Genomic DNA, 25,025 nt, shown 5'->3' with positions numbered 1-25,025 from the left:
AAGCTGCTGGCATTTCGATTTGAACAGGAATTCCTTGAATTCTCTTATATGCAGAACACTAAAATCCACATTTTCTTCTAGAAACCCAGCAGCTGAACTTGCTTTCTTTTATTTTCTAAAGGGGAAAATATAATTTAAAAAGCAAAATGTCAGTGCTTCCTGTTAAACTCCAAAGCTGTTTGAGCTCTTCTGTGTGTGCTGTCCTGTCAGACCTGAGCTCTGTGGCACCGGTGATGCTGCTGCCCACGCTCCACCACTTCCAAGTACTCCCAACACACAGAAACACGTGGATTTAGTTGTTTGCACACACAAATTTTCATCCTTTCTGCCCCCAAACACATTGAGAAATATAAGAATAAGAGCACAAGAAAAAGATCTGATTATTCACCTTATTCTGTACCTGTAAAATTTTCAGGATCGCTGTGATCCAAGGAGAACAGTCGGGATGCCTTTAGGTGCCTTTCTGTTCTCAGTGATGGTGGAATCAGGGGTGGTTTGGGTTGGGAGAGACCTCAAACCCCATCCAGTCCCACCCCTGCCCTGGGCAGGGACACCTCCCTCTGGATCAGGGGCTCCAAGCCCCATCCAACCTGGCCTTGAACCCCTCCAGGGATGGGGCAGCCACCCCTGCTCTGGGCAGCCTGGGCCAGGGCCTCCCCACCCTCACAGCAAAACATTTCTCCCCGAGATCTCATATCTATCTCCCCTCTTTCAGCTCAAACTCATTCACATCTTCCCATCCCTGCCCTCCCTGATCAAGAGCTCCTCCCCAGCTTTCCTGGAGCCCCTTTCCACCCTGGAAGCTGCTCTAAGGTCTCCTCAGAGGATTCTCTTGTCCAGACTGAACAACCCCAAGTCATAGAATCATAGAATCACCAGGTTGGAAGAGACCCACCGGATCATCGAGTCCAACCATTCCCATCAATCCCTAACCCATGTCCCTCAGCACCTCGTCCACCCGTCCCTTAAACCCCTCCAGGGAAGGGGACTCAACCCCCTCCCTGGGCAGCCTCTGCCAGGGACCAATGACCCTTTCTGGGAAATATTTCATCCTGCTGTCCAGCCTGACCCTCCCCTGGTGGAGCTTGAGGCCATTCCCTCTCGTCCTGTCCCCTGTCCCTTGGGAGAAGAGCCCAGCTCCCTCCTCTCCACAACCTCCTCTCAGGGAGTTGGAGAGAGCAATGAGGTCTCCCCTCAGCCTCCTCTTCTCCAGGATAAACACCCCCAGGGCCCTCAGGCTTGTTCTCCAGCCCCTTCCCCAGCTCCGTTCTCTTCTCTGGACTCGCTCCAGCCCCTCAACATCCTTCTTGTGGGGAGGGGCCCAGAACTGAACACAGGATTCGAGGAGGGCAGGGGTGGGACAAGGGGAACAGTTTTGAGCTGCAAGAGGGGAGATTGAGATGAGATCTTAGGGAGAAATGTTTTCCTGTGAGGGTGGGGAGGCCCTGGCCCAGGTTGTCCAGGGAAGCTGTGGCTGCCCCATCCCTGGAGGGGTTCAAGGCCAGGCTGGATGGGGCTTGGAGCCCCTGATCCAGTGGGAGGTGTCCCTGCCATGGGCAGGGGTGGGACTGGATGGGTTTTGAGGTCCCATCCAACCCAAACCATTCCATGATTCCATGATTCTTTGGTTAGCTCAGCCCACCCCGATAGATCCGGCAGCGAGCCACTACCTGTGCTGGAGTTAACCCTGCCCTGGAGCCGCTATCTCCAACATTATTGATAATTTCTTTCATCCTCCCTCCATGTAAAACACGGATGCAAAATGCTTTTGTAGCAAGAGCTTCAGACTTAATTCGTCTGTTTCAAATCTAACAGTTGTCTATAAAAATATTTTTTGCTTTCTTACTGAACATCTGTGAAGTTCTTCTCCTAAAATAGCAATCAGGATTTATTTCCCTGATATGGGGTTTTTCCATCTCAAATCTGGAACGGATACGACCCGTGCTCCTGTTTTTTACACCCAATTTACAGGCAGCGTAGGCGGACGTTGCTGTCAAGCTGCCTAAAAGCTGTTCTAGTGATGGAATGTTCAGCAAAGTGCTTACACAAAGAACGCAAGATGAATGATCAAAGTGCTTCAGTAACCACCTCCATGAACTTACCTGACATGGAACTTCGGCACAGTGAAATATCTGCCACCCTGATCATTTCTTTTGAGGGAGACACACCATGTAAAGGATCCCTGGCTGTTTCAGTTCATCTTTAGCTCTTTGGCGTCAGAGAACCATGGAATGGGTTGGGTTGGAAGGGACCTCAAAACCCATCCAGTCCCACCCCTGCCATGGGCAGGGACACCTCCCACTGGGTCAGGGGCTCCAAGCCCCATCCAACCTCACCTTGAACCCCTCCAGGGATAGGGCAGCCACCCCTGCTCTGGGAAACCTGGGTCAGGGCTTACCCCTCCTCACAGCAAAATATTTCTCCTTAAGATCTTACCTCAATCTCCCCTCTTTCAGCTCAGAACCGTTCCTCTCATCCAACACCTGCACTCTCTGATCAAGAGCCCCTCCTCAGTTTTCCTGGAGCCCCTTTCCATACTGGAAGCTGCTCTATGGTCTCCTTAGAGATTTCTCTTCTGCAGGCTGAACCCTAACTCTCTCAGTCTGTCCTCATAAGATGATGCCTCAACCCCCGTATCATCTCTGTGGTTCCTTTGGACTCACTCCAACAACTCCACGTCCTCCCTGTGAGAGTGGTGAGGCACTCCCTTTCTCCTTTTCCTTTTTTCCTTCTCCTTCTTTCTCCTTCTTCTTCTGTATCCTTCCCCTTCTACTCTTTTTCCTTCTTTTCTCTTTCCTTCTCCCTCTCCTTCTCTTTCTCCTCCTCCTTTTTCTTCTCCTTTTCCTTAATTCTCCTTCTTTCCCTTCTCCACCTCTTTCTCTCTGCCTCTGCCCTGTTTCTCCCTCTCTTTGTCTCTCCCTCTCTCCATCTCCCCTCCCCATCCTTCTCCCCTGCTCCTCTCTAAGAGACGCCTCTGATACATCTCATGTAAAATAAATCCATCTGCAAGTATCGTATGTGATCCCGTGCTACAACATGGAGAGCTCGGAGTATCGGAGTAGGAATTGGGGTCCTTATGTGGTTCCTCTCTCTCTTTGCTCACACACAGATGTTAAACCACAGTTACGTTTCTCATTCCCAGGGGCACCCGCAGAGGTTTCTTCACACACATCCCCCAAAGACGTTACCTTACACAGAGGTTCCCAAATCCTGCACATCTGCTTTGAACCCTCTGGCTGTGCCGGCGAACGAGGAGGCAGATGAAGCTCTGCGGGGCTGGGTGATGGAGAAACCACCAAAGACGCTGCAAGCGCTGGTCTCCAGCTGTGCCAATAAGTCTGCTACTAAATCACCCACACGATTCCTCCCTGGCTGCCCCCTCGGCCGCTCGCCAGCCGCGGCGCCGGCTCCATGGGCTTCTGCTGCCTTGGAAAGTGGTTGTGGCCAGGAAGGACAGAGATCCAGGGAGAAACTGGAATTTTTCAGGATGGGAGCATCACAATGAGTGAGGATCCTGCAGGGCAAGAACCTCTCCAGCAAAGCTCCTTTCTGCTGAAGTTGTGTGTGTTATTTATCATTAATCTTTCCTCTGATGGTAGCGGGAACTCAGATACCTTGAGCAAAGGGTGTTCCCATCAAGTGGTACCTCAGGACCTGCTGTGCCAGAGCTCCAGCAGAGGTTCTGGGGCTGCTGTGCCGAGCGCTATTTAACCCCGTGCAAAGATCCACCGGGATCTTCAACAAAGCAATTAGCATGGCACAAAACAACCAGTGGCCTGGGAATACTCTTCTTGGGAATCTTCCCTTCTCCCTCTCCACTTTCTTATGGAGAAGCTCTCTCTTTACTCTTTTCTTTCTGTTCCTGTTGTGTGCAGAGCGGGACAGAGAGGGGCACTGACCCTGGGTGAGTCTGGAGCGTGCGGCGCTCAGCACCAGGCAGGAGCAGCCCCAACACCTCCTGCTGCTTCACCCTTCCTAGGTGGACACTGACAGCTCTTTCCTATCCTCCTCCATGGTCCAAACTGGACAGAATACAGCTTAGGACCAGAAAAAACACATCTTCACAACTCGGAGCCATGAAAGGTTTGGAGTAATTTTATTCTGTCTATGGGAAGAAGCAAGCCAGGAGGATCATAGACTAGAATTATAGAACAGCTTGGTTGGAAAAGACCTTTGAGATCATTGAGTCCAACCGTATCTGTCCACTACTAACCCATCCCTGAGCACCTCTTCTGCCTGGCTTGTAAACCAGGGAAACCATCCTCCAGGGATGGCACTCCACCACCTCCCTGGGCAGCGTCTGCTAGGGCTGGACAACCCTTTCCATGAAGAAATTCTTCCTGATGTCCAGTCTGAGCCTGCCCTGGTGCAATTCAAGGCTGTTCCCTCTTGTCCTGTTGCCTGTGACTTGGGAGAAGAGACCAGCACCCACCTCACCACAACCTTCTTTCAGGCATTTGGAGACAGTGATAAGGTCTCCCCTCAGCCTCCTTTTCTCCAGGCTAAACAACCCTCAGCCACCCCTCATAACACTTGTTCTCCAGCCCCTTCACCAGCTCCATTCTCCTTCTCCAGCCACGCTCCAGCCCCTCAAGGTCCTTCTTGTTCTGAGGGGACCAAAGGTGAGCCCAGGATTCAAGGAGTGTCCTCACCAGTGCCAAGTGCAGGGGCACAATCACCCCCTGGTCCTGCAGGCTCCACTGTTTCTGACCCAGGCCAAGATGCCGTTGACATTCTTGGCCACCTGGGCCGCTGCTGTCTCATGTTCAGCCGCATCATGAAGCCTTTCTGCATGCCTGGCTGAGACCATCCTACAGCAGGGTGATAGGTGCTGGGAGGCACTGTCGCTCCCACCTGTGGTCTGCACCTGCAGATCTCCTCCTCCCATCCCTCTGAGAGAGGCTGTACCTGGCAGATCATGGAATCATAGAATCATGGAAACATAGAATCATTAGGTTGGAAAAGACCTTTGAGATCATCAAGCCCAACCATACCTGTCCACTACTAAATCATATTCCTAAGCACCTCATCTACCTGCCCTGTAAATACCTCCAGAGATGGTGACTCAGCCACCTCCATGGGCAGCCTCTGCCAGGGACCAATGACCCTTTCTGTGAAGACATTTTCCTAATTATAGAATCATAGAATAACCAGATTGGAAGAGACCCACCGGGTCGTCGAGTCCAACCATTCCCATCAATCACTAACCCATGTCCCTCAGCACCTCGTCCACCCGTCCCTTAAACCCCTCCAGGGAAGGGGACTCAACCCCCTCCCTGGGCAGCCTGTTCCAGTGCCCAATGACCCTTTCTGTGAAAAATTTTTCCTAATGTCCAGCCTAAACCTCCCCTGGTGGAGCTTGAGGCCATTCCCTCTCGTCCTGTCCCCTGTCCCTTGGGAGAAGAGCCCAGCTCCCTCCTCTCCACAACCTCCTCTCAGGTAGTTGGAGAGAGCAATGAGGTCTCCCCTCAGCCTCCTCTTCTCCAGGATAAACACCCCCAGCTCTCTCAGCCCCTCCTCTTCTTCTCCAGCCCCCTCACCAGCTTCGTTGCTCTTCTCTGGACTCGTTCCAGCCCCTCAACATCCTTCTTGTGGTGAGGGGCCAGAACTGACCCCAGGATTCGAGGAGCGGTCTCACCAGTGCCGAGTCCAGAGGGAGAAGAACCTCCCTGACCTGCTGGCCACGCCGTGTCTGCTCCAAGCCAAGATGCCCTTGGCCTCCTTGGCCCCCTGGGCCCCTGCTGGCTCCTGTTCAACCAACCCCCCCAGGTCCTTCTCCTCCAGGCAGTTTCCAGCCAGACTTCTCCTAGTCTGGAGCTGCTCAGGGTTGTTGTGCCCCAAGGACCCGGCACTTGCCTTGTTAAACCTCATCCTGTTGGACTCTGCGCAGTGGTCCAGAGTCCAATGGTCATGGAATGGTTTGGGCTGGAAGGAAGGGACCTCAAAGCTCATCCAGTCCCAACCTCTGCCATGGGCAGGGACACCTCCCACTGGATCAGGGGCTCCAAGCCCCATCCCACCTGGCCTTCAACAGTGTCAGGGATGGGGCAGCCACCACTGCTCTGGGCGGCCTGGGCCAGATCTCAGCTGGAAGACTGTCTGACGTGTTCTGTAGTGTCAGGCAGTTTGGCCATTCCTATTATTCTGCCATTTTTATCACATTTTTGCACGCCCTTTTCTCATCCAAGAGCCAGCCATGCCAGATCCTCATGCACACCTAATCCATGCTGCCCTATGCTCACCCACAGCAAGTCCTGAAGGTTCTAAACGACTCCAACCTAATATCTCTGCATCTTATAAGCAGAAAAAAAATGGCTCCATCAAGTCTTTTGACCTTTTAGAATGAGAAGATGTCTTTTATTGAAGATACTGCACACAGAAATGTTACACCCAATGCTAAACAGTGGCCGGAACACTGGACTAGGCAAGATGGCAAGGATGAAGGACATCAAAGAGATGCAGCAGCAGCACATTTTCCACCACTGTGGATGTGTATGACACTTCAGAAACACAGAGGAAGGTGAAGACTGAACCATTAGGAGGACCGAGAGAGCTGTGGGTCCACTAAACTGGACCCATCTTCAGCATCTTCTCCGTGTTTGGCCTCTGGAACTGGGCTCCATCTCACAGTGTGTTTGCAGTTGAATGGTTCATCACTGGGATATCCAGGGTGTCTCCAGGCTTGTTGCTCAAGCCGTGTCCTGCTGAGCTTGCTGCTTGGGTAGGTATTGCCGTAACACACGGTGAGGGAGTGATGACCCCACTCAAGGGAGTCTGAGTGAAGATTACACGCTCTTATCTGGCTATGAGAATCTGCAGAACGTGTTGTAGAGGTTCCTTGATCCATTCCATGGTGAAACTTGAAAAGAGAATGTTCTGCAGTAACTGCCTCCCTCTCAGCAGGGCTTCCATCTGTCTCTGTCACTGGCATCAATACTTGGGGTGTTTGCAGGCTGCTGGGAGGCGTGAAGGCATCATATGAGGACATGGAAGATCTCAGCTCTGGGCTGAGTGGAGCTGCAGCTCTTTCATCTGGCAGTGACTCCCATGGATGGAGAACAATGAATGTGAAGGTGTTCAAGGCCAGGTTGGATGGGGCTTGGAGTAACCTGATCCAGTGGACGGTGTCCCTGCCCATGGAAGGGGCTTGGAACTGGATGATCTTAAGGTCCCTCCCAACTCCAAACATTCTATGATGAAACCAGCCCACCAGTTCTGACCAAGAAACCAATCCATGGGCACTTTCTGGCAGAACTGGTGGAGGAACCTACCAGTTGGATTCACTTTTCCTCCGCAGTGCCCTGAGCAAAGCCTCGCGGATGTGGCTGGATTTTATGCTGTAGATAATGGGGTTGAGAGCAGGGGGAATTATGAGGTAGGTGTAAGCCACCAGAGTGTTAACCAGAGGAGGAACGTTCTTTCCAAAGCGATGGATCATGGACAGTCCGATCATGGGGATGAAGAACACTAGAACAGCACAAATGTGGGAGACGCATGTGTTCAAAGCCTTGAGACACTCCTCCTTGGTTGCAAGTCCAATAACAGTTTTAATGATCAGGATGTAAGAGAGCACAATGAAGATGAAGTCCATCCCCACCGTCGATAAGAGAATAACCATTCCGTAGAAGACGTTGACTTTTATATCTGCACACGCTAGGTTCATGATGTCAGGATGGAAGCAAAAGGAATGAGAAAGCTTGGTCTTCCTGCAATAGGTCAGCCTCTTGAGCAAGAAGGGAATGGGAAGGAGGGAGACCACCCCTCGCAATACGATTGCCAGACCTATTTTTACGACCGTCGTCTTGGTCAGTATGGATGGGTGTCTCAACGGATGGGAGATGGCAACGAAGCGGTCGAATGCCATTGCCAGGAGGACAGAGGATTCGATGAAGGACAGCGTGTGGATGAAGTACATCTGGGTGAGGCAAGCGTCAAACGCAATCCTCTGCACGTTAAACCAGAAGATGCCCAGAGTAGTAGGCAACGTACAGAGCACCAAGCCCAGGTCAGTGACTGCCAGCATGGAGAGGAAGTAGTACATTGGCTCGTGAAGACTTTGGGTCTTCTTTATGATGAATAGGATCATGCAGTTCCCCAAGAGAGCAACAAGGTAGAGCACACAGAAAGGAATGGAGATCCAGTGGTGAAGGGCTTCCAGGCCCGGGATGCCCATCATGAGGAAAGCTGAAGGCTGATAGAAGGAGCCATTGAATTCCCGCGTGGTGTGAGAGTCATGCTCCATCCCAGCTCAGCTCTCACAAAGCCTACACCTAAAACAAACCAACAGAAACTCCAGGTAGTCGGACTCTTCACGGAATGGAGAACTGGATAATGACGAGTCCCACATCCATCCACCTCCCCACCGACCCTGCAGATGCCTCCATGATGTTTAGGACACTGTTGTAATTCCCCTAGTGTCAGACAGAACCATGGAATTACTTGGTTGGAAAAGACCTTTGAGAGCACCGAGTCCAACCGCACCAGTCCACCACTAAATCCTATCCCTGAGACTTCATCTGCCCGGCTTTCAGACACCTCCAGGGATGGGAACTCCATCACCTCCCTGAGCACCTTCTGCCAGTGCCTGAGAACCCTTTGCCGTGAAAGAATTTTTCCTAATATTCAGTGTAAACCTGGCACAACTTCAGGACATTTCCTACCGTCCTATAGCTTGTTCCCTATAAGAGACCAGCACCCACCTCACCACAACCTCCTTTCCGACAGCTGCACAGAGTGACGAGGTCACCCCTCAGCCTCCTCTTCTCCACACGAAACACCCCCAGGCCCCACAGTCACGTCTCATAACGCTTTTTCTCTAGATCCTTCCCCAGACTCCGTTCCCTTCTCCATATGCTCTCCAGACCCTCTGGGTCTTTCTTGGAGTGAAGGACCAAAACTGAACCCAGGATTCACGATGCAGCCTCCCCAGCGCCAAGTGCAGGGGATGATCCCGTCCCTGCTCCTGCTGGCCACCCCATGGCTGACCCAAGCCTGGATGCTGGTGGCCTTCTTGGCCACCTGGGCCACTGCTGGCTCACGTCCAGCCGCTGCCGACCAACAACCAAAATACAGCAGAGAATCAGGCATTGGGATGATATTCTCAGCACAGAAGGCGGCTGCCAGGGTACGGTAGATTTCCACCACCTCTCACATCCAAGCTGAGGATGATCTACCCTTCTGTCAGGACAAGGGGAGTAAATGAGCAAAACCCAAGACATTGCAGGTTTGGAAGCCCTGGGGAGGCGTCCATGGAAAGTGTCTGGGTCCAAATCAAAGAGGAGAGACACAGAGGATATGGTGGGATTTCTCCAGAGAGGTCAGGAGCATGAAGCGAGTGTGGCTCAACAAGACCATGGGATATTGGGAGGAATTTCTTTCCTGAAATGCTTCTCAAGTGCTAGCAGAGGCTGCCCAGGGAGGTGGTGGAGTCCCCGTCCCCGCAGGGGTTTAAAAGACGAGTAGGTGTCGTACTCAGGGATTTGGTCTGGTGGCAGAGTCAGCAGGGCTGGCTGGATTGTTGGACTCTATCATCTTAAAGGTCTTTTCCGAAAGAAACCGTCCTGTGATTCAGTGATTTATTATTTTCCTGACATGATTTCGCTCCATTTCTGCTCTCCTGCTGCAGAGTCTGATGAGACAATAAATCCCAGAGCTTGGCAAGGACAAACATCTCCCTGCTCCAGGGCAAGAGCAACGCAAAACTGATGGGAACTGGGGCAGACTCAAATCTTTCATTTCCTCCAGGCAGGGCCACTTTATCCTCATTGCAAAGTTACACACTGGTATCAGCAATTGCCTCAGCCAGCACGTAGCCCACCACGAAGGGACAAATCCTTCATCAGGAGAACCTTGTCAGCGCAGGAGAGAGCACGGACATGGATGAAGCTGCCCAATGGGACACAACAACCCTGAGCAGCTACAGACGAGGAGAAGTCTGGCTGGAAACTGCCTGGAGGAGAAGGACCTGGGGGGGTTGGTTGAACAGGAGCCAGCAGGGGCCCAGGGGGCCAAGGAGGCCAAGGGCATCTTGGCGTGGATCAGAAACGGCGTGGCCAGCAGGGCCAGGGAGGTTCTTCTCCCTCTGGTGAGACCCAACCTCGAATCCTGGGGTCAGTGCTGGGTCCTTCACTCCAAGAAAGACCTTGAGGGGCTGGAGCGAGTCTGGAGAAGGGAACGGAGCTGGGGAAGGGGCTGGAGAACAAGCCTGAGGGCCCTGGGGGTGTTTATCCTGGAGAAGAGGAGGCTGAGGGGAGACCTCATTGCTCTCTGCAACTCCCTGAGAGGAGGTTGTGGAGAGGAGGGAGCTGGGCTCTTCTCCCAAGGGACAGGGGACAGGACGAGAGGGAACGGCCTCAAGCTCCACCAGGGGAGGGTCAGGCTGGACATCAGGATGAAATATTTCCCAGAAAGCGTCATTGGTCCCTGTCAGAGGCTGCCCAGGGAGGGGGTTGAGTCCCCTTCCCTGGAGGGGTTTAAGGGGTGGGTGGACGAGGTGCTGAGGGACATGGGTTAGTGTTTGATGGGGATGGTTGGACTCGATGATCCGGTGGGTCTCTTCCAACCTGGTGATTCTATGATTCTATGAATGAAAGACAGCCAGCGTGTTCCCAAAAGCTCAAGAGTGGCAAAGGAGACTGCACAGAGGTACCTCTGGTCCTACATGGTAGCGTGGAGGTCTCCAGAGGTAAGAGTGGTCCCTTTCTGCCAATCCAGCAGCACAGAGAAGCAAGAGCTGGCCTGCAGGCTTGTACAGCTCAGTCTCATCTGGAGGATGGGTTAAAAAAACTTAAAAAATGGAGTATGTGCGTGCACATCCCTGCCCATGGCAGTGAGGGCTGGAACTGGATGGGCTTCGAGGTCCCTTCCAACCCAAACCGTTCTATGACTCTATCAGTGTCTGACTGCCGGCTTTACAGCAGCATCTGGCTGACATTCAGAACTCTCAGAGATCTTGAGATTCAGGTTCAAGGCCAGGCTGGATGGGGCTGGGAGCCCTGATCCAGTGGGAGGTGTCCCTGCTCATGGCAGGGAGTGGGACTGGCTGGGCTTTGTGGTCCCTTCCACTCCAAAACTTTCCATGATTCTCTGATTCCATCTCACCGGGTCTATAAAAGATGCTTCTCCTGCAGGAAAATCATTCTCCAAATCTGACTTTTTTGGACACAGGTAACTGCTGCCGCAGTACAGAAAGTTATTTAGGGTTTTGCTCGCTGTGCTCCTTTCTGAGCTGCTCCACTTTGCTAAGTGCTCCCACGCATTCCAGATCCTGCTCCAAGCTGGTTTTTCCCCTCCATGTTTTGTGTGTGTGTCTATAAATACTATATACATAAATACATAAAATACACGTATAAAATAGATAAGCAAGCGTGTGGCTTTTTTTGTGGCTGTGTGTATTTTACAGCGCACACGGGTCACACCTCCCAGGTGACTGTCGTGGGGTCAATTCCACCTTTCCCACCGCGACCGAGCCCTGGTGAGGACACAAACCTCCAGCTGCAGGAGGAATCAGCGATGAATGGCGGCACCCGGGCACTGTTTGCTGCCATCCTAGAAGAGCCTCCAGCCTCAGAGAGCAAACTGTCCTCCTGCTCGGTGCCCAGGGGGGTTCTGCACCCCAGGAGCTGCTCCAGCTGCCTCGGGGAAGGGCTCAGGCATGGGTGCAGACACCCCATGGAGGACACATTGTCCAACCTCCTTCTCCATCCCTCTAAACCACCTCTTGTTTTCTTGCCTGTCTCTGATTTTCACCAATAACTTGAGCAAAGTGCTGGTGCTTTAAGAGTTTTCAGCGTGGGCAAGAGCAGGCGTCTGGGAGCTGGGGCTGGGAAGGACAGGACCAAGAGTTCTGCTCTTTTCCCAGGAGGAGACTTTGCTATTTTTCACAACCAACTCAAGCATCCAAGCAAGGGCTCAGCCGGTCCATGAAGAGAGGAGGATCAGCAAAGGGACCCAGCACACACAGAACTGAATTGCTGTTGACTTTACAGGCAAGGACAGGAACACAACCTTCCCACCGGCTGAGCTGGACCACCAGAGGTTGGAAGCCCAGCCTGACCCTTGCACAAAGCCCACAGCACAACGCCAAGAAGCACCATGATGGGTAGATCTTCCCATCACCATCGCGGTGCCGGCACAGCCTGAAATGAGTTGCCGACTTTCTCATGAGCACCCAACCCAGCAGGTCCCATGGAGCAGCATGGACAACCCAAGCAGCACTTCGGAGACACCTTTCCCCACCCACGTTGGGTGTCCAACCACGTAAACCACATCCACGACCATGGTAAGTGAGGAGCGCGATGGTGGAGAGTCCAGGGTACTTACCGAGCGCAGTGGTGAGGGTCTGGGGGGGCTTTACGACCCGCACGGGCAGCACAAACTCGTCACGACCCAGAAGAAGAACCCGCATCTGCATCCCAGCATCGGGAGGGCCGTGCTTATAACGCGCCCCGAGGTCTGACCCCGTCCAATCAACCGGGAGCCGCGCGGAGCCCCAGCTCCCCGTGCGCAAACAGCGTGAGGCGGACCGGTGGAAACGGCGGGTGAAGTAAATGATCGTTTCCATTTACGATGCTCTCCCAGCAGGCACGATTTCCCCCCGATGGTTTATTGGGCGACGTGTTTATAGCTCCCGGTGATTTATGGCTGGCAATTCTCCAGCGTGCTGGCCGCGCACAACGTTTTTATTGTGAGAACGGACCTAAAATGCAAATAATAATATATCTTTCAAGAAGGGTTCTTGCAGCATCACTCCCAGGGAAGACCAGAGGTGAGGTTCTATCCCCTCTGTGACCGGTGACACACGAAATGTTTAATTAAAACCATAATATACGGCACAATAAAAACAAACTAAACATTGCAAAGCCAAACACAGGCCCATTAGCAGATTTCCTCTCCGCTGGCCCAGAAGCTCATTGCACCTCGAGGTAATAGATTATCTTCGTCGCCTCAGCTGTGAGGTGGAAATTGCTGTTAACCCCTGTTTCTGCAGCTGTCAAACCAGGACACAGGAATCAAGATCATGGAATGGTTTGGGTTGGAAGGGACCTCAAAGCCCATCCAGTTCCCCCCCTGTGAGCAGGGACACCTCCCACTGGATCAGGGGCTCCAAGCCCCATCCAACCTGGCCTTGAACCCCTCCAGGGATGGGGCAGCCACCACTGCTCTGGGCAACCTGGGCCAGGGCCTCCCCACCCTCACAGCAAAACATTTCTCACTAAGATCTCCTCTCAATCTCCCCTCTTTCTGCTTGATGTGAGGAGTCTATAGGAAATGCAGCCAGTAGACCTGGGAGATGCTTCTGTACTTATACACCAGTCTGTGAGGGGCACTGCATGTGATGAACACCAGTCAAGCAGTTATCAAGATCCCAGGCATGGTGCTCAGTGTCTCCCAGGCAGGGTCTCAGGAGTCTACATAGAATCATAGAATCACCAGGTTGGAAGAGACCCACTGGATCATGGAGTCCAACCATCCCCATCAATCACTAACCCATGTCCCTCAGCACCTCATCCACCCGTCCCTTAAACCCCTCCAGGGAAGGGGACTCAACCCCCTCCCTGGGCAGCCTGTTCCAGTGCCCAAGGACCCTTTCAGTGAAGAATTTTTTCCTAATGTTCAACCTAAACCTCCCCTGGTGGAGCTTGAGGCCGTTCCCTCTCGTCCTGTCTCCTGTCACTTGGGAGAAGACGCCAGCACCCTCCTCTCCACAACCTCCTCTCAGGGAGCTGGAGAGCAATGAGGTCTCCCCTCAGCCTCCTCTTCTCCAGGATAAACACCCCCGGCTCTCTCAGCCGTTCGACTGGGGAAGAGGAGCTGGAATCCTGGGTTCAGTTCTGGGCCCCTCCGTGCAGGAAAGACCTCGAGGGGCTGGAGCACGTCCGGAGAAGGGAACGGGGCTTGGCAGGGTCTGAAGCGCAGGGGTTGTGGGAGCAGCTGACAGTCCTGGGGGTGTTCAATCTGCAGCAGAGGAGGCTGAGGGGAGACCTCATCTCTCTGTACAACTCCTGGAAAGGAGGTTGTGGTAGGTGGGTGCTGGTCTCGTCTCCCAAGCAACGGGGCTGGGATGGGAAGAAATGGCCTCAAGTTGCACCAGGGAAGGTTTAGATTCAATATTGGGAGAAATCCCTTTGTGAAACAGGTTGCCAAGCCCTGGCAGAGGTTGCCCAGGGCATTGGTGGAGTCCTCGTCCCTGGAGATGCTCCAAAGCTGTGTGGCCGTGGCACTTGTGGACGTGGTTTGGTCGGCATGGTGGGGTTGAGCTGATTATTGGGCTGGATGAGGTCTTTTCCAACCTTGATTCTGTGACCTGAGATCATTCTCAGGTCACAGAAAAGGACTCCTCAGCCCTGAGAAGAGACAATAAAGCAGTGCTGAAAATGTCTGTAAGATAAAGAATGGGAATAAGAAGACAGATATGGAATGATGATTTATCTTTTCTCAGCAAGGATGAGGTGAACACATCCTGAAATTATCAGGTAGAAGATTTAAAACGGTTCTAAAGAGCTTATAATGTAATTATGGGACCCATCAGCACTGGGTGCTGTGGGAACTCAAAGTAGATACAGGGTCAAAGAGGTATTAAACTAATCCATGGGTGAGAGATTCATTGATTTCTATTAAACGTGATGGCCAAGCTGCTTCCTGCTCAGAAAGACTCTAAATTGATTGCTAGATACCGGGACACGTGCCAAGGGAAGGATAAACTGCAAATTACCTTCCTAAATGGTCATTAATCGCTACTTTTCCAGGAGGAATGGAAGGATGGAGGGATCTGTAGTTTGATCTGGTGGAAGAGGTGTTACGGTCTCCAGAGCAAGCAGGCTTTAGGCAGAGAACGATGCCTTTACATTGGAAATGGAGAGTTTCATCAAAGCTGGCCAGATCTCCTATGGGATGTGGTGGCTTCAGAGCCTCTTGGTGCAGGAAAGATCTAGAGGGACTGGAGTGTGTCCAGAGAACGGAACGGAGCTGGGAAGGACCGGGAGCACAGGGGTTGTGGGAGCAGCTGAGGACCCTTAGGGTGTTTAGCCTGGAGAAGAGGAGGCTGAGGGGAGACCTCATCACTCTGTGCAGCTCCTAGAAAGGAGGTTGTGGTGAGGTGGGTGCTGTCCTCTTCTGCCTAGGAGTAAGGAATGGGACGAGAGGAAACGGCCTCGAGTTGCACCAGAGGAGGTTTAGGTGGGATATTGGGAAAAATGTTTACTGAAAGAGTGATGAAGCCCTAGCAGAGGCTGCCCAGGGCAGTGGTGGAATCCTCATTCCTGGAGGGTCTCAAAAACCATGTAGATGGGGCGCTCCCAGGCATGGTGGTGTTCGCATTGATTCCAACCTTAACAATTCTACGATTCTAGGAATAACCTGACTCCAGCGCTGCCACAGTGTCATGGGCTGAACTGCAGGAGAGAAACATGAGGGTAGGCAAAGGTGAAACCAAGGAGCAGTTGGGATGGGCACAGATAATCCTAACATTACAAAGTTCACCGCGAGACCGTGATCTGGACTAGGAAACAGAGTTTGGTGCGGAGAGTGGTGAGGTCCTGGCCCGGGTTGCCAGAGAAGTGGTGGCCATCCCATCCCTGGAGCTGCTGAAGCCCAGGTTGGATGGGGCTTGAAGCCCCCTGACCCAGTGGCTGAATGAGGAGAAGCACAAGCACGAGTCTTAGGAGAAGTGCCTGAGGGCCTTGGGGTTGTTTAGCCTGGAGAAGAGAAGGCTGAGTGAAGACAACGTTGCTCTACGCAGCTCCTGAAATGGATGTTGCGGTGAGGTTGGTGCTGATCTTTTCTCCCAAGGAACAAGTGATAGAACAAGAAGAAACAACCTCAAGTTTTTGCAGGGGTCATTTAGATTAGATATTAGGAATTGTCCCTTCATGGAAAGCACGCTCAAGCAAGGTCCCAGGACAGTGTTGAAGTCTCCATCCCTGGACGGGTTCCCTGTGTGGAACAGGGTTTAGTAGGCACAGAGGCGTTGGACTTGATGGCCTTAGAGGTCTCTGTCAACCTCAATCATCCCATGACATAAAGGACTCAGGTTTCCAGCACCCACAGTGAAGCGTCCAGCACTGATCCCACCACCGCTCCTACTGTACGGTGTAAGATCATAGAATCACAGAATGGTTTAGGTTGGAAGGGACCTTAAAGATCACCCAGTTCCAATGAGACCTTAAATATCTTGCTCCATCTTTCACCAGATATGCTTGAAATCTTAAGGCCTCTTCCGATTTGTGTCCCAGGCCTCACCCACACACGCCGAGCTTCATAGAATCATACAATCATGGAAGGGTTTGGGTTGGGAGGGACCTCAAAGCCCACCCTGTCCCACCCTCCCACTGGATCAGGGGCTCCAAGCCCCATCCAACCTGTCCTTGAACCCCTCCAGGGATGGGGCAGCCACCACTTCTCTGGGCAGCCTGGCCCAGGGCCTCCCCACCCTCATCACGAATAATTTCTCCCTAATGCCTGATCTAAATCTTCCGCCTTCAAATTTAAAACGATTCCCCCCTCGTCCTTCCTGCAGTGACGTCTGCACACTGTGCTCCCACGAAGCCATTCTTGATGTTTTTCTCCTTAATCTCGTTTCCCAGAAGCGTAGGTATTGCCTGTGTGTGGGGAGGGGTGTGAGGATCTGCTCCTCTGTTTTCCCATCTTAAGAACACCCAACTTTCCCAGAAGGACAGCGGGGAGGGAGGGCAGCCACCACTTGGCACACATGGACTTGCTGGAAATGTTTATAGTTTGGTCCTCTGCCAGCCCTCATCGTATTTACTGGAGAGGCCAGAGTTCAGCGTGTGAGAACTGATAGGAGTGTGAGAAGGGGCGACGAGGAGGCAAGGGGAAGGTGGGGGTCAGTTCTCCCACGCGAAAGCCTCTACGTGACCTCCATTCAAGAGGAGCGTGCTCGGAACGCTTAGGAAGGTGACGCTATCGACAGCTACAGGCTGTTCAGAGGGGACAGAGCGGGACGGAGGCGTGGAGGCGTTGCCCTCTATCTCAGGAAAGGGATGGAATGCGAAGAGCTGTCATTGAAGAGTAGCCACGAACAGGTTAAGAGCTTGTGGGTGAGAATTGAAGACAGAGGCACCAATGGGAACTTCGTGTATACTACATGCCACACAATCAAGGAGAGCCAACCAATGAAGTCTTCTTCCTCCAGCTACAGGAGGCTTCACGCTCGCAAGCTCTCATCCTAGTCGGGGACTTCAACCACCCCGACATATGCTGGAGAAGTAGCACAGAGAGCTGTAGGCAATCCAGGAGACTCCTGGAGTGCAGTCAGGGTAACTTCTTAGTCCAGCTGATAGAGACCCCCGCACGAGGAGATGCAATCCTGGACCTTCATGGTCGCCAATACAAGCGAACTCATCAGTGACGTTAGGATCAGAGGCAGATCATGCACTGATGGAGGTCAAGGTCCAGAGGGACATGGAACAGGCAAGGAATACAGCCATGACACTAAATTTCAGGAAGGCAGACTCCCAGCTCTTCAAGGAGTTACTCAGTAGAATCCCATGGGATGTGGTCCTCTAAGAAAAGGGAGTGGACAGAGCTGGAAATTATTCAAGGATGCTTTCCACGAAGCTCAAAAGGACTCAGTCCCCATATGTAGAAAATAAAGCAGGAAAGGAAAGAGACCAGCGTGGCTGAGTTGAGACCTACTGGTTAGAATGAAGAAGAAGAGGGAACTGCACGGGCAGGGCAAGCAGGGATGGGGAACCTGGGACGTGTACAGGAACGCTGCCCGGCTGTGTGGGGAGGAATTCAGGAATCATAAAATCATAGAATCATAGAATCATAGAATCACCAGGTTGGAAGAGACCCACCGGATCATCGAGTCCAACCATTCCTAACAAACACTAAACCATGTCCCTCAGCACCTCGTCCACCCGTCCCTTAAACCCCTCCAGGGAAGGTGACTCAACCCCCTCCCTGGGCAGCCTCTGCCAGGGACCAATCACCCTTTCAGTGAAGAATTTTTTCCTAATGTCCAGCCTGAACCTCCCCTGGTGGAGCTCGAGGCCATTCCCTCTCGTCCTGTTCAACAAGGCGAAGTGCAAGGTCCTGCTCCTGGGTTGGGTCAGTCTTTGGTTTCAATGCAGGGTGGGGGGTGGCATGATGGGGAGAAGGACTTGGGATGCAAGGAGAGGAGAAGATCCACACGAATCAGCAATGCACACTCACAGCCCAGAAACCAACTGCATCCTGGGCTGCATCCAAAGCCGTGGGACCAGCAGGACGAGGGAAGGGTTCTGCCCCTCTGCTCCGCTCTGGGAAGACTCCACCTGGAGCCCTGTGTCCACCTCTGGAGTCCTCAGCACAAGAAGGACATGGAGCCATTGCGGCAGGTCCAGAGGAGGTCAAGTAGATGATGCGAGGGCTGGAGAACTTCCCGGAGGACCGGCTGGGAGAGTTGGGATTGTCCATCCTGGAGAAGAGAAGATTGCAGAGAGACTTTAGAGTACAAACCTTTCCAGTACAGGAAGAGACTCCAGGAGAGCTGGGGAGGGACTTTTTAGCAAAGTCTGTTGTGACAGGACAAGGAGTAATGGTTTTAAACTAAGGAAGGGGAGATTAAAGTGGGATATAAGGAAGAGATTTTTTACAATGAGGGTGGTGAAACACTTGAAGAGGTTGCCCAGGGAGGTAGTGGTTGTGGTTAAGTACCTGTTAAGTTCTACCTTAGTGGAGGTCCCAGCCCTGGAGGTGTTCAAGGTCAGGTTGGATGGAGCTCTAACTGCATTAAAGGTGTCCCTGCTCCTGCAGGGGCGGTTGGACTGGAGGACCTGTGAAGGTCTTTTCCAACTCAAACTATTCCATTATTTTTTTAGTTCTATAAAATGAAGAATAAGGAAAGGTTTTAGGAAGATGCAGAAGAACAGGAGTTCCATTGCTGCATAAAATCACCAGATCAGCATCAATTCTGCCTTTATTCATTCCTCCAGGTGAGGGATTCCACCATCTGTCCTTCCACGCACAGACCTAAACTGGAAGGTGAGACTCAAAGGCTGCTGCTGTGAAGGTTTCACCTCACGCCAATCCAGCAGCGTCCGTCAGGGTTGCTCCAGACCTTGCAGATCCAGGGTAGGGGAGGAAAGACTCGTGCTGCCCATCCTCCTCTGCTTTGGAGAGTCTCAAAACTACAAAGGCTGTTTGACCACGTGCTATTTGCTTTGGCTGCAGCGGCTGTCTTGAGCTGGACAGAAATATCCAGGCTGTCTGGAAGGAGGGATTGCAGCCCAGAAGGGATGGATGTCTTCTCCTTGGCACTGTCCCTCCTGCTTGCCCCAAAAAGAGCAGCCGACTGCAGGGACAACAACGTCACCAACAGTGACGCAACGTTTTTCCGAGTTCAGCCATTTACCAAGGCTCAAAAATAGCCCTGAGGGAAAGAGCTTGGCAGGGGCTGGACATGGACCAGCAGCTGGAATGACACATTCCCCAAGGGATGCCTAACGTTGAGCTACGCTGCTCTCCTGCTTTTCGATCTCCCATGGGCCTGAGTGCTAAGGAGAACCCCTCTCCTGCTGAGCTCGTCGCACCAGTGAACCACACAGGGCAGGAGAGGAGAAGATCATAAAAAGATCATAAAACCATGGAAGGGTTTGGGTTGGAAGGGACCTCAAAGTCCATCCAGTTCCAATCCCTCTGCCATGGGCAGGGACACCTCCCACTGCATCAGGGAGGGCTCCAAGCCCCATCCAACCTGGTCTTCAACACTTCCAGGGACGGGGCAGCCACCACTTCTCTGGGCAACCTGGGCCAGGGCCTCCCCACCCTCAGCGTGAAGAATTTCTTCCTGATATCTAATCTAAATCTTCCCCCTTCCAATTTAAACCCATTCCACTTTGTCCCATCACTCTAGGCCCTTGTAAAAACGTCCCTCCCCAGCTTTCCTAGAGCCTCTTTCCCTACTAGAAGGTGCTCTAAGGTCTCCATGGAGCCTTCTCTTCTCCAGGATGAACAACCCCAACTCTCCCAGACTGTCTTCATGCAGGAGGTGCTCCAGCCCTCACATCATCTCCGTGGCCTCCTCTGGACTTGCTCCAACAGCTCCGTGTCCTCCCTGTGCTGAGGACTCCAGAGCTGGATGTGAAACAACACCAGCCCCAATCCAACCCCTGAGGAACCCTAAGAACCAAACAGAGTTTCAGTGTTCAGCACTCATCATCTCACTGCTCAAGTGAAAACCCTCATCCAGCGGTTGCCAACAGTGTCTTCTGCCAGAGCATCACAGTCTCTACCTCTGTTATCCATCCTAAAGCTGGTCCAGATCAATTTCACCACCTTATAAACCACAGGGTGAGCTCTACTTGGAGCTTGGAAGGAGTTATAAAGAATTGCTTGATTGGAAAAGACCTTTGAGATCTTTGAGGTTGGAATCCTACCTGTCCACTAGTAAAATTATCCTTGAGCATCTTCCTAGCGACAGACAATGCCACTCCAGGATGCTCTCCTACAGGAAGAAGGGCGATTAAACCTGTATGGAGCACTTTTCATCAAATCATGGAATGATTCGGGTCAGCAGGGGCCTCAAAGCCAATCCAGTTCCACCCCCTGCCACGGGCAGGGACACCTTCTACTGGATGAAGTTGCTCAGGTTGTTTCCTTCCTGTTCTTTCAGCAGAAATATAGTGTCTTTAATTGAAATCATCACAAAAAGACCCTAGATAGAGTGAAGTGGCATCAAACAATTTCCTGCGCTGCTGGGAGTGACCCACGGGAGCTCCTCGGCCACCAGCGCTCCATCCTGCGGAGGTGAAGGAGCTCTTGTGCAGGCAAACATTGACATATTTAACGCCTGACTGGGTACACGGGGTAAAAAACACAATGGGGGGATTCAGAAAATGTGGAGAGGACAGGGAGACCTGGTATGAAGGCAGCAGGTTCTCTGCTTTTAATGTGAGGGTTGGAAAATCAAACAACCCTGGAGAAATCAGCAAACATCACAGAGCCCAGCGTTTCATTTCCCCGTATTAAGCAGAGCCGGTAGGCAGAGGTGATTCAGAGGGAGCTGAGGTGAACGTGGGTCAACACGACCTGGATACGGGTTGCTAAAATACAAACTCAAAGCAGCATCATGTACAGCGTGTCCCAAGCCTCCAGCAGCAGGAAAACATGGTCTAAGGGTGGTAAATAACAGCTGGGAGGCAGTGAATTAACTCTGATGGGGAAAGGAATGTCGAGACGCAGAAGTGAAACTCGCTGGTGCTGCGTGACCTCACTGGGAGTGGTGCCGGTCGCCCAGACCCAGCAGTTCATGCCACAGATCCTGGACAAGCATCATAGAATCATGGAATGGTTTGGGTTGGAAAGGACCTCCAAGACCATCCAGTGCCACCCCTGCCATGGGCAGGGACACCTCCCACTGGATCAGGGGCTCCAAGCCCCATCCAACCTGGCCTTGAACCCCTCCAGGGATGAAGCAGCCACCACTGCTCTGGGCAACCTGTTCCAGGCCCTCCCCACCCTCACAGGAGAACATTTCTCCCCAAGGTCTCATCTCCAGCTCCTCCTTGCAGCTCAAAACCGTTCCCGTCATCCCATCCCTGTACCCCCTGATCCAGAGCCCCTCCCCAGTTTCCCTGGAGCCCCTTTCCATGCTGGAAGCTGCTCTAAGGTTTCCCTGCAGCTTTCTCTTCTCCAGGATGAACAACTTCAACTTTCTCAGCCTGTCCGTGCTGGGGAAAGACTCAAGAAATGAATTTTATGGGTTTCCCTGGATTCAGCTCTGCACTCAATGTCGCACAGTTCAGACTACGCACCTGCCGTATGAGAACAGGCTGGGAGATGTTGGGTTGTTGAGATTGAGATGAGATCTCAGGGAGAAATGTTCTCCTCTGAGGGTGTCCCTGCCCTGGCCCAGGTTTCCCAGAGCAGGGGTGGCTGCCCCATCCCTGGAGGGGTTCAAGGCCAGGTTGGATGGGGCTTGGAGCCCCTGATCCAGTGGGAGGTGTCCCTGCCCATGGCAGGAGGTGGAACTGGATGGGCTTTGAGGTCTCTTCCAACACAAATCGTTCCATGATTCTCTGATTCACTCTGGGAAGCTGCGCGCCCTTTTATGGTGTCACAGTTTGTGCACTTGAAGAGTCCTGTCCATGTTGGCCTCAGACGTGCTCCACTTCATCCTCCAGGCTGAGATTAGTGTATGAATTCTGTTTACACAGGGCTAAAAGCTGCTCTGTCCAGTGATGTACAAACATGCGGATACGGAGGCGTAAATAGAGGACTCTGAGGTCTTAAACCAGGTCAGAACATCAGCCTGTGTCCCAAAAAAAAACCTTCCCAATGACCATATGATCCTTCTCAGGATCACCCAGTTCACACTGATTTACTGTCAAGTTCCCTGGAACTTAACGGGACTTCACGATGGTGAAATTCCAAGATGCCCAAGCAGAGGAGCTAAACGGTTGCTACTAAAAATAGTAACAAGAAAAATATGCCTAAGTGGTTCACATTAGAGCATCCCAGATCTGACCCAGCTTCAGAGCTTGTCTACAGAAGCCTTTAACATCATTTTAACTTGCGGTCTCAAGCACAAATCCTGCTGGGCGGAGCATGGATTGGGAGGAGCCCTTAGGAGAAAGACTCGAGGTGCTCGGGGAGGAGAAGTTCAACATGAGCCGGCAACGAGCTGGATGCAGCCCAGAAACCAACCGTGTCCAGGGCTGCATCCAAAGTTGTGGGACCAGCAGGGTCAGGGAGGGGATTCTTTCCCTTTGGGGAGACCCCCACCTGGAGCCCCGCATCCAGTTCTGGAGTCCTCAGCATAGGAAGGACATGGAGCTGTTGGTGCAAGTCCAGAGGAGGTCACGGAGGTGATTTGAGGGCTGGAGAACATCCCACATGAGGGCAGTCTGGGAGAGATGGGGTTGTTCAGCCTGGAGAAGGCTGTCAAGAGACCTTAGAGCAGCTTCCAGTACGGAAGCGGCTCCGGGAAAGTTGGGGAGGGACTTTTTAGAAGGGCATGGAGTGATGGGATGAGAGGGAATGGCTTTAAGTTGGAAGGGAGAAGATTTAGATTAAACATCAGGAAGAAATTCTTCACGCTGAGGGTGGGGAGGTCCTGGCCCAGGTTGCCCAGAGCAGTGGTGGCTGCCCCATCCCTGGAGGGGTTCAAGGCCAGGTTGGATGGGGTTTGGAGCCCCTGATCCAGTGGGAGGTGTCCCTGCCCATGGCAGGGGTGGAACTGGATGGGCTTGGAGGTCCCTTCCACCTCAAACCATTCTCATCGTGAAGAATTTCTTCCTAGCGTCTAATCTAATTCTTCCCCCTTCCAATTTAAAGCCATTCCCCTTCTTCCTACATCTATAAATCATCCTCCCATCGGCATCACCGGAGCTCCTGTCCTCACCACTGCTAGCAAAAGGGAATTCTGCGGCGGGAGCTTGGCATGTAGACACAGGGCTGAGCAAACGCCGATAAGGGAACGGGATCGACAGGTGGAAAGCACTTGGAGAAAAATTGGTGTGTACATTATTGCTTTTGGCGCCGTCGATGGAAAGTCAAACACAGAAAAGCAAACAGCAAATGTCAGCAATACGCGTGGTCCTGGCAACCATCGCATGAAGCCGGCAAACTGTGGTAACTCCGAGAGAGCTGGAGAGCGTCCAGGTGGAGGGGGAGCTGCAGGCAGGGAGGACTCGAGAGCGAGTCCAGAGGAGGCCACAGAAATGGTCACAGAAACCACCATCATAAAGGTTGGAAAAGACGTCCAAGATCACCGAGTCCAACTGTCAGCCCAACACCACCCTGATGATTAAACGAGGGCTGATTTGAGGGCTGGAGCATCTCCTGTACAAGGACAAGCTGAGAAAGCCGGGGTTGTTCAGCCTGGAGAAGAGAAGGCTCCAGGGAGACCTTAGAGCAGCTTCCAGTAGGGAAAGGGGCTCCAGGAAAGCTGGGGAAGGGCTCTGAATCAGGGAGTGCAGGGATGGGACAAGGGGAATGGTTTTGAGCATCAAGAGGGGAGGTTGAGATGAGATCTTAGGGAGAAATGTTTTGCTACAAGAGTGGGGACGCTCTGGTCCAGCTTGCCCAGAGCAGGGGTGTCTGCCCCATCCCTGGGGGTGTTGAAGGTCAAGTTGGATGGAGCTCGGAGACTCCTGATCCAGTGAGAGGTGTCCCTGCCCATGGCACAGAGTAGAACTGGCTGGGCTTTGAGGTCCCTTCCAAGCCAAACCATTCTGTAATGCAATTCTAGGAAAACACAAAAGGCACCTCCTGTCACAGGATGCGCTTGGGTCGCTTTGAATGCCTGCGGCACCCAATGCCTCCATGCCTGCGGCACCCAATGCCTCCATGCCTGCGGCACCCAATGCCTCCATGCCTGCCCTCATTTTAAGAGCAGGTAATGGAGAAACACAGAATCGTGGAATCATAGAATAACCAGGTTGGAAGAGACCCACCGGATCGTCGAGTCCAACCATTCCCATCAATCACTAACCCATGTCCCTCAGCACCTCGTCCACCCATCCCTTAAACCCCTCCAGGGAAGGTGACTCAACCCCCTCCCTGGGCAGCCTCTGCCAGTGCCCAGTGACCCTTTCTGTGAAGAATTTTTTCCTAATGTCCAGCCTAAATCTCCCCTGGTGGAGCTTGAGGCCATTCCCTCTTGTCCTGTCCCCTGTCACTTGGGAGAAGAGCCCAGCTCCCTCCTCTCCACAACCTCCTTTCAGGGAGTTGGAGAGAGCAAATGGCTCCCCACAGCTTCTCTTGTCCAGGCTGGACAATCTGAACTCTCCTAACCATGTCCTCATAGCAGAGGTGCTCCAACCCTCATACCATCTCCATGGCCTCTTCTGGACCCGCTCCCACAGATCCGTTTCTTTCTTATCCTGGGGAGTGAAACAGTAAAAAACACCCATTCCCGTGGCAGGTTCTAAAATGAGACCAGACCCAGTTTTCTCATTCTGTGTCCGTAGTCCGTCAGTTCCTGTCTGTCCTCCGTATTGTAAAGAGTCACGTTGTTTGTGCAATGAAAGCTGAGTCCCTTCCGATCTCACAGCCCTGGGAACAGAGTTCTATCTAGT

The 25,025-nt window shown here is 52.5% G+C and overlaps 2 protein-coding genes across 3 annotated transcripts in view; one reads left to right on the top strand and one right to left on the bottom strand.

Annotated features, from left to right (window-relative positions):
- Positions 1-13,054, top strand: part of LOC138734132 (olfactory receptor 52B2-like) — a 94,315-nt gene extending 81,261 nt beyond the window's left edge. For both annotated transcript variants that reach the window (XM_069881711.1, XM_069881710.1), the window contains one exon: positions 13,016-13,054. The gene's annotated coding sequence lies outside the window, so the exon portion shown is untranslated. The remainder of the gene's footprint in view (positions 1-13,015) is intronic.
- Positions 6,323-8,661, bottom strand: LOC138734130 (olfactory receptor 51G2-like). The gene has a single exon (XM_069881708.1). It carries the CDS (start codon positions 8,240-8,242, stop codon positions 7,268-7,270), a length of 975 nt encoding a protein of 324 aa, XP_069737809.1. The 5' UTR covers positions 8,243-8,661; the 3' UTR covers positions 6,323-7,267.
- Positions 13,055-25,025: the final 11,971 nt, after the last annotated feature.

Source organism: Phaenicophaeus curvirostris, unplaced genomic scaffold (genome assembly GCF_032191515.1).
Source record: "Phaenicophaeus curvirostris isolate KB17595 unplaced genomic scaffold, BPBGC_Pcur_1.0 scaffold_59, whole genome shotgun sequence".
In the NCBI taxonomy this organism is placed as follows: domain Eukaryota; kingdom Metazoa; phylum Chordata; class Aves; order Cuculiformes; family Cuculidae; genus Phaenicophaeus; species Phaenicophaeus curvirostris.
The sequence above is the reverse complement of the archived record's forward strand: the minus strand, read 5'-3'. Positions and strand labels throughout refer to the sequence as shown.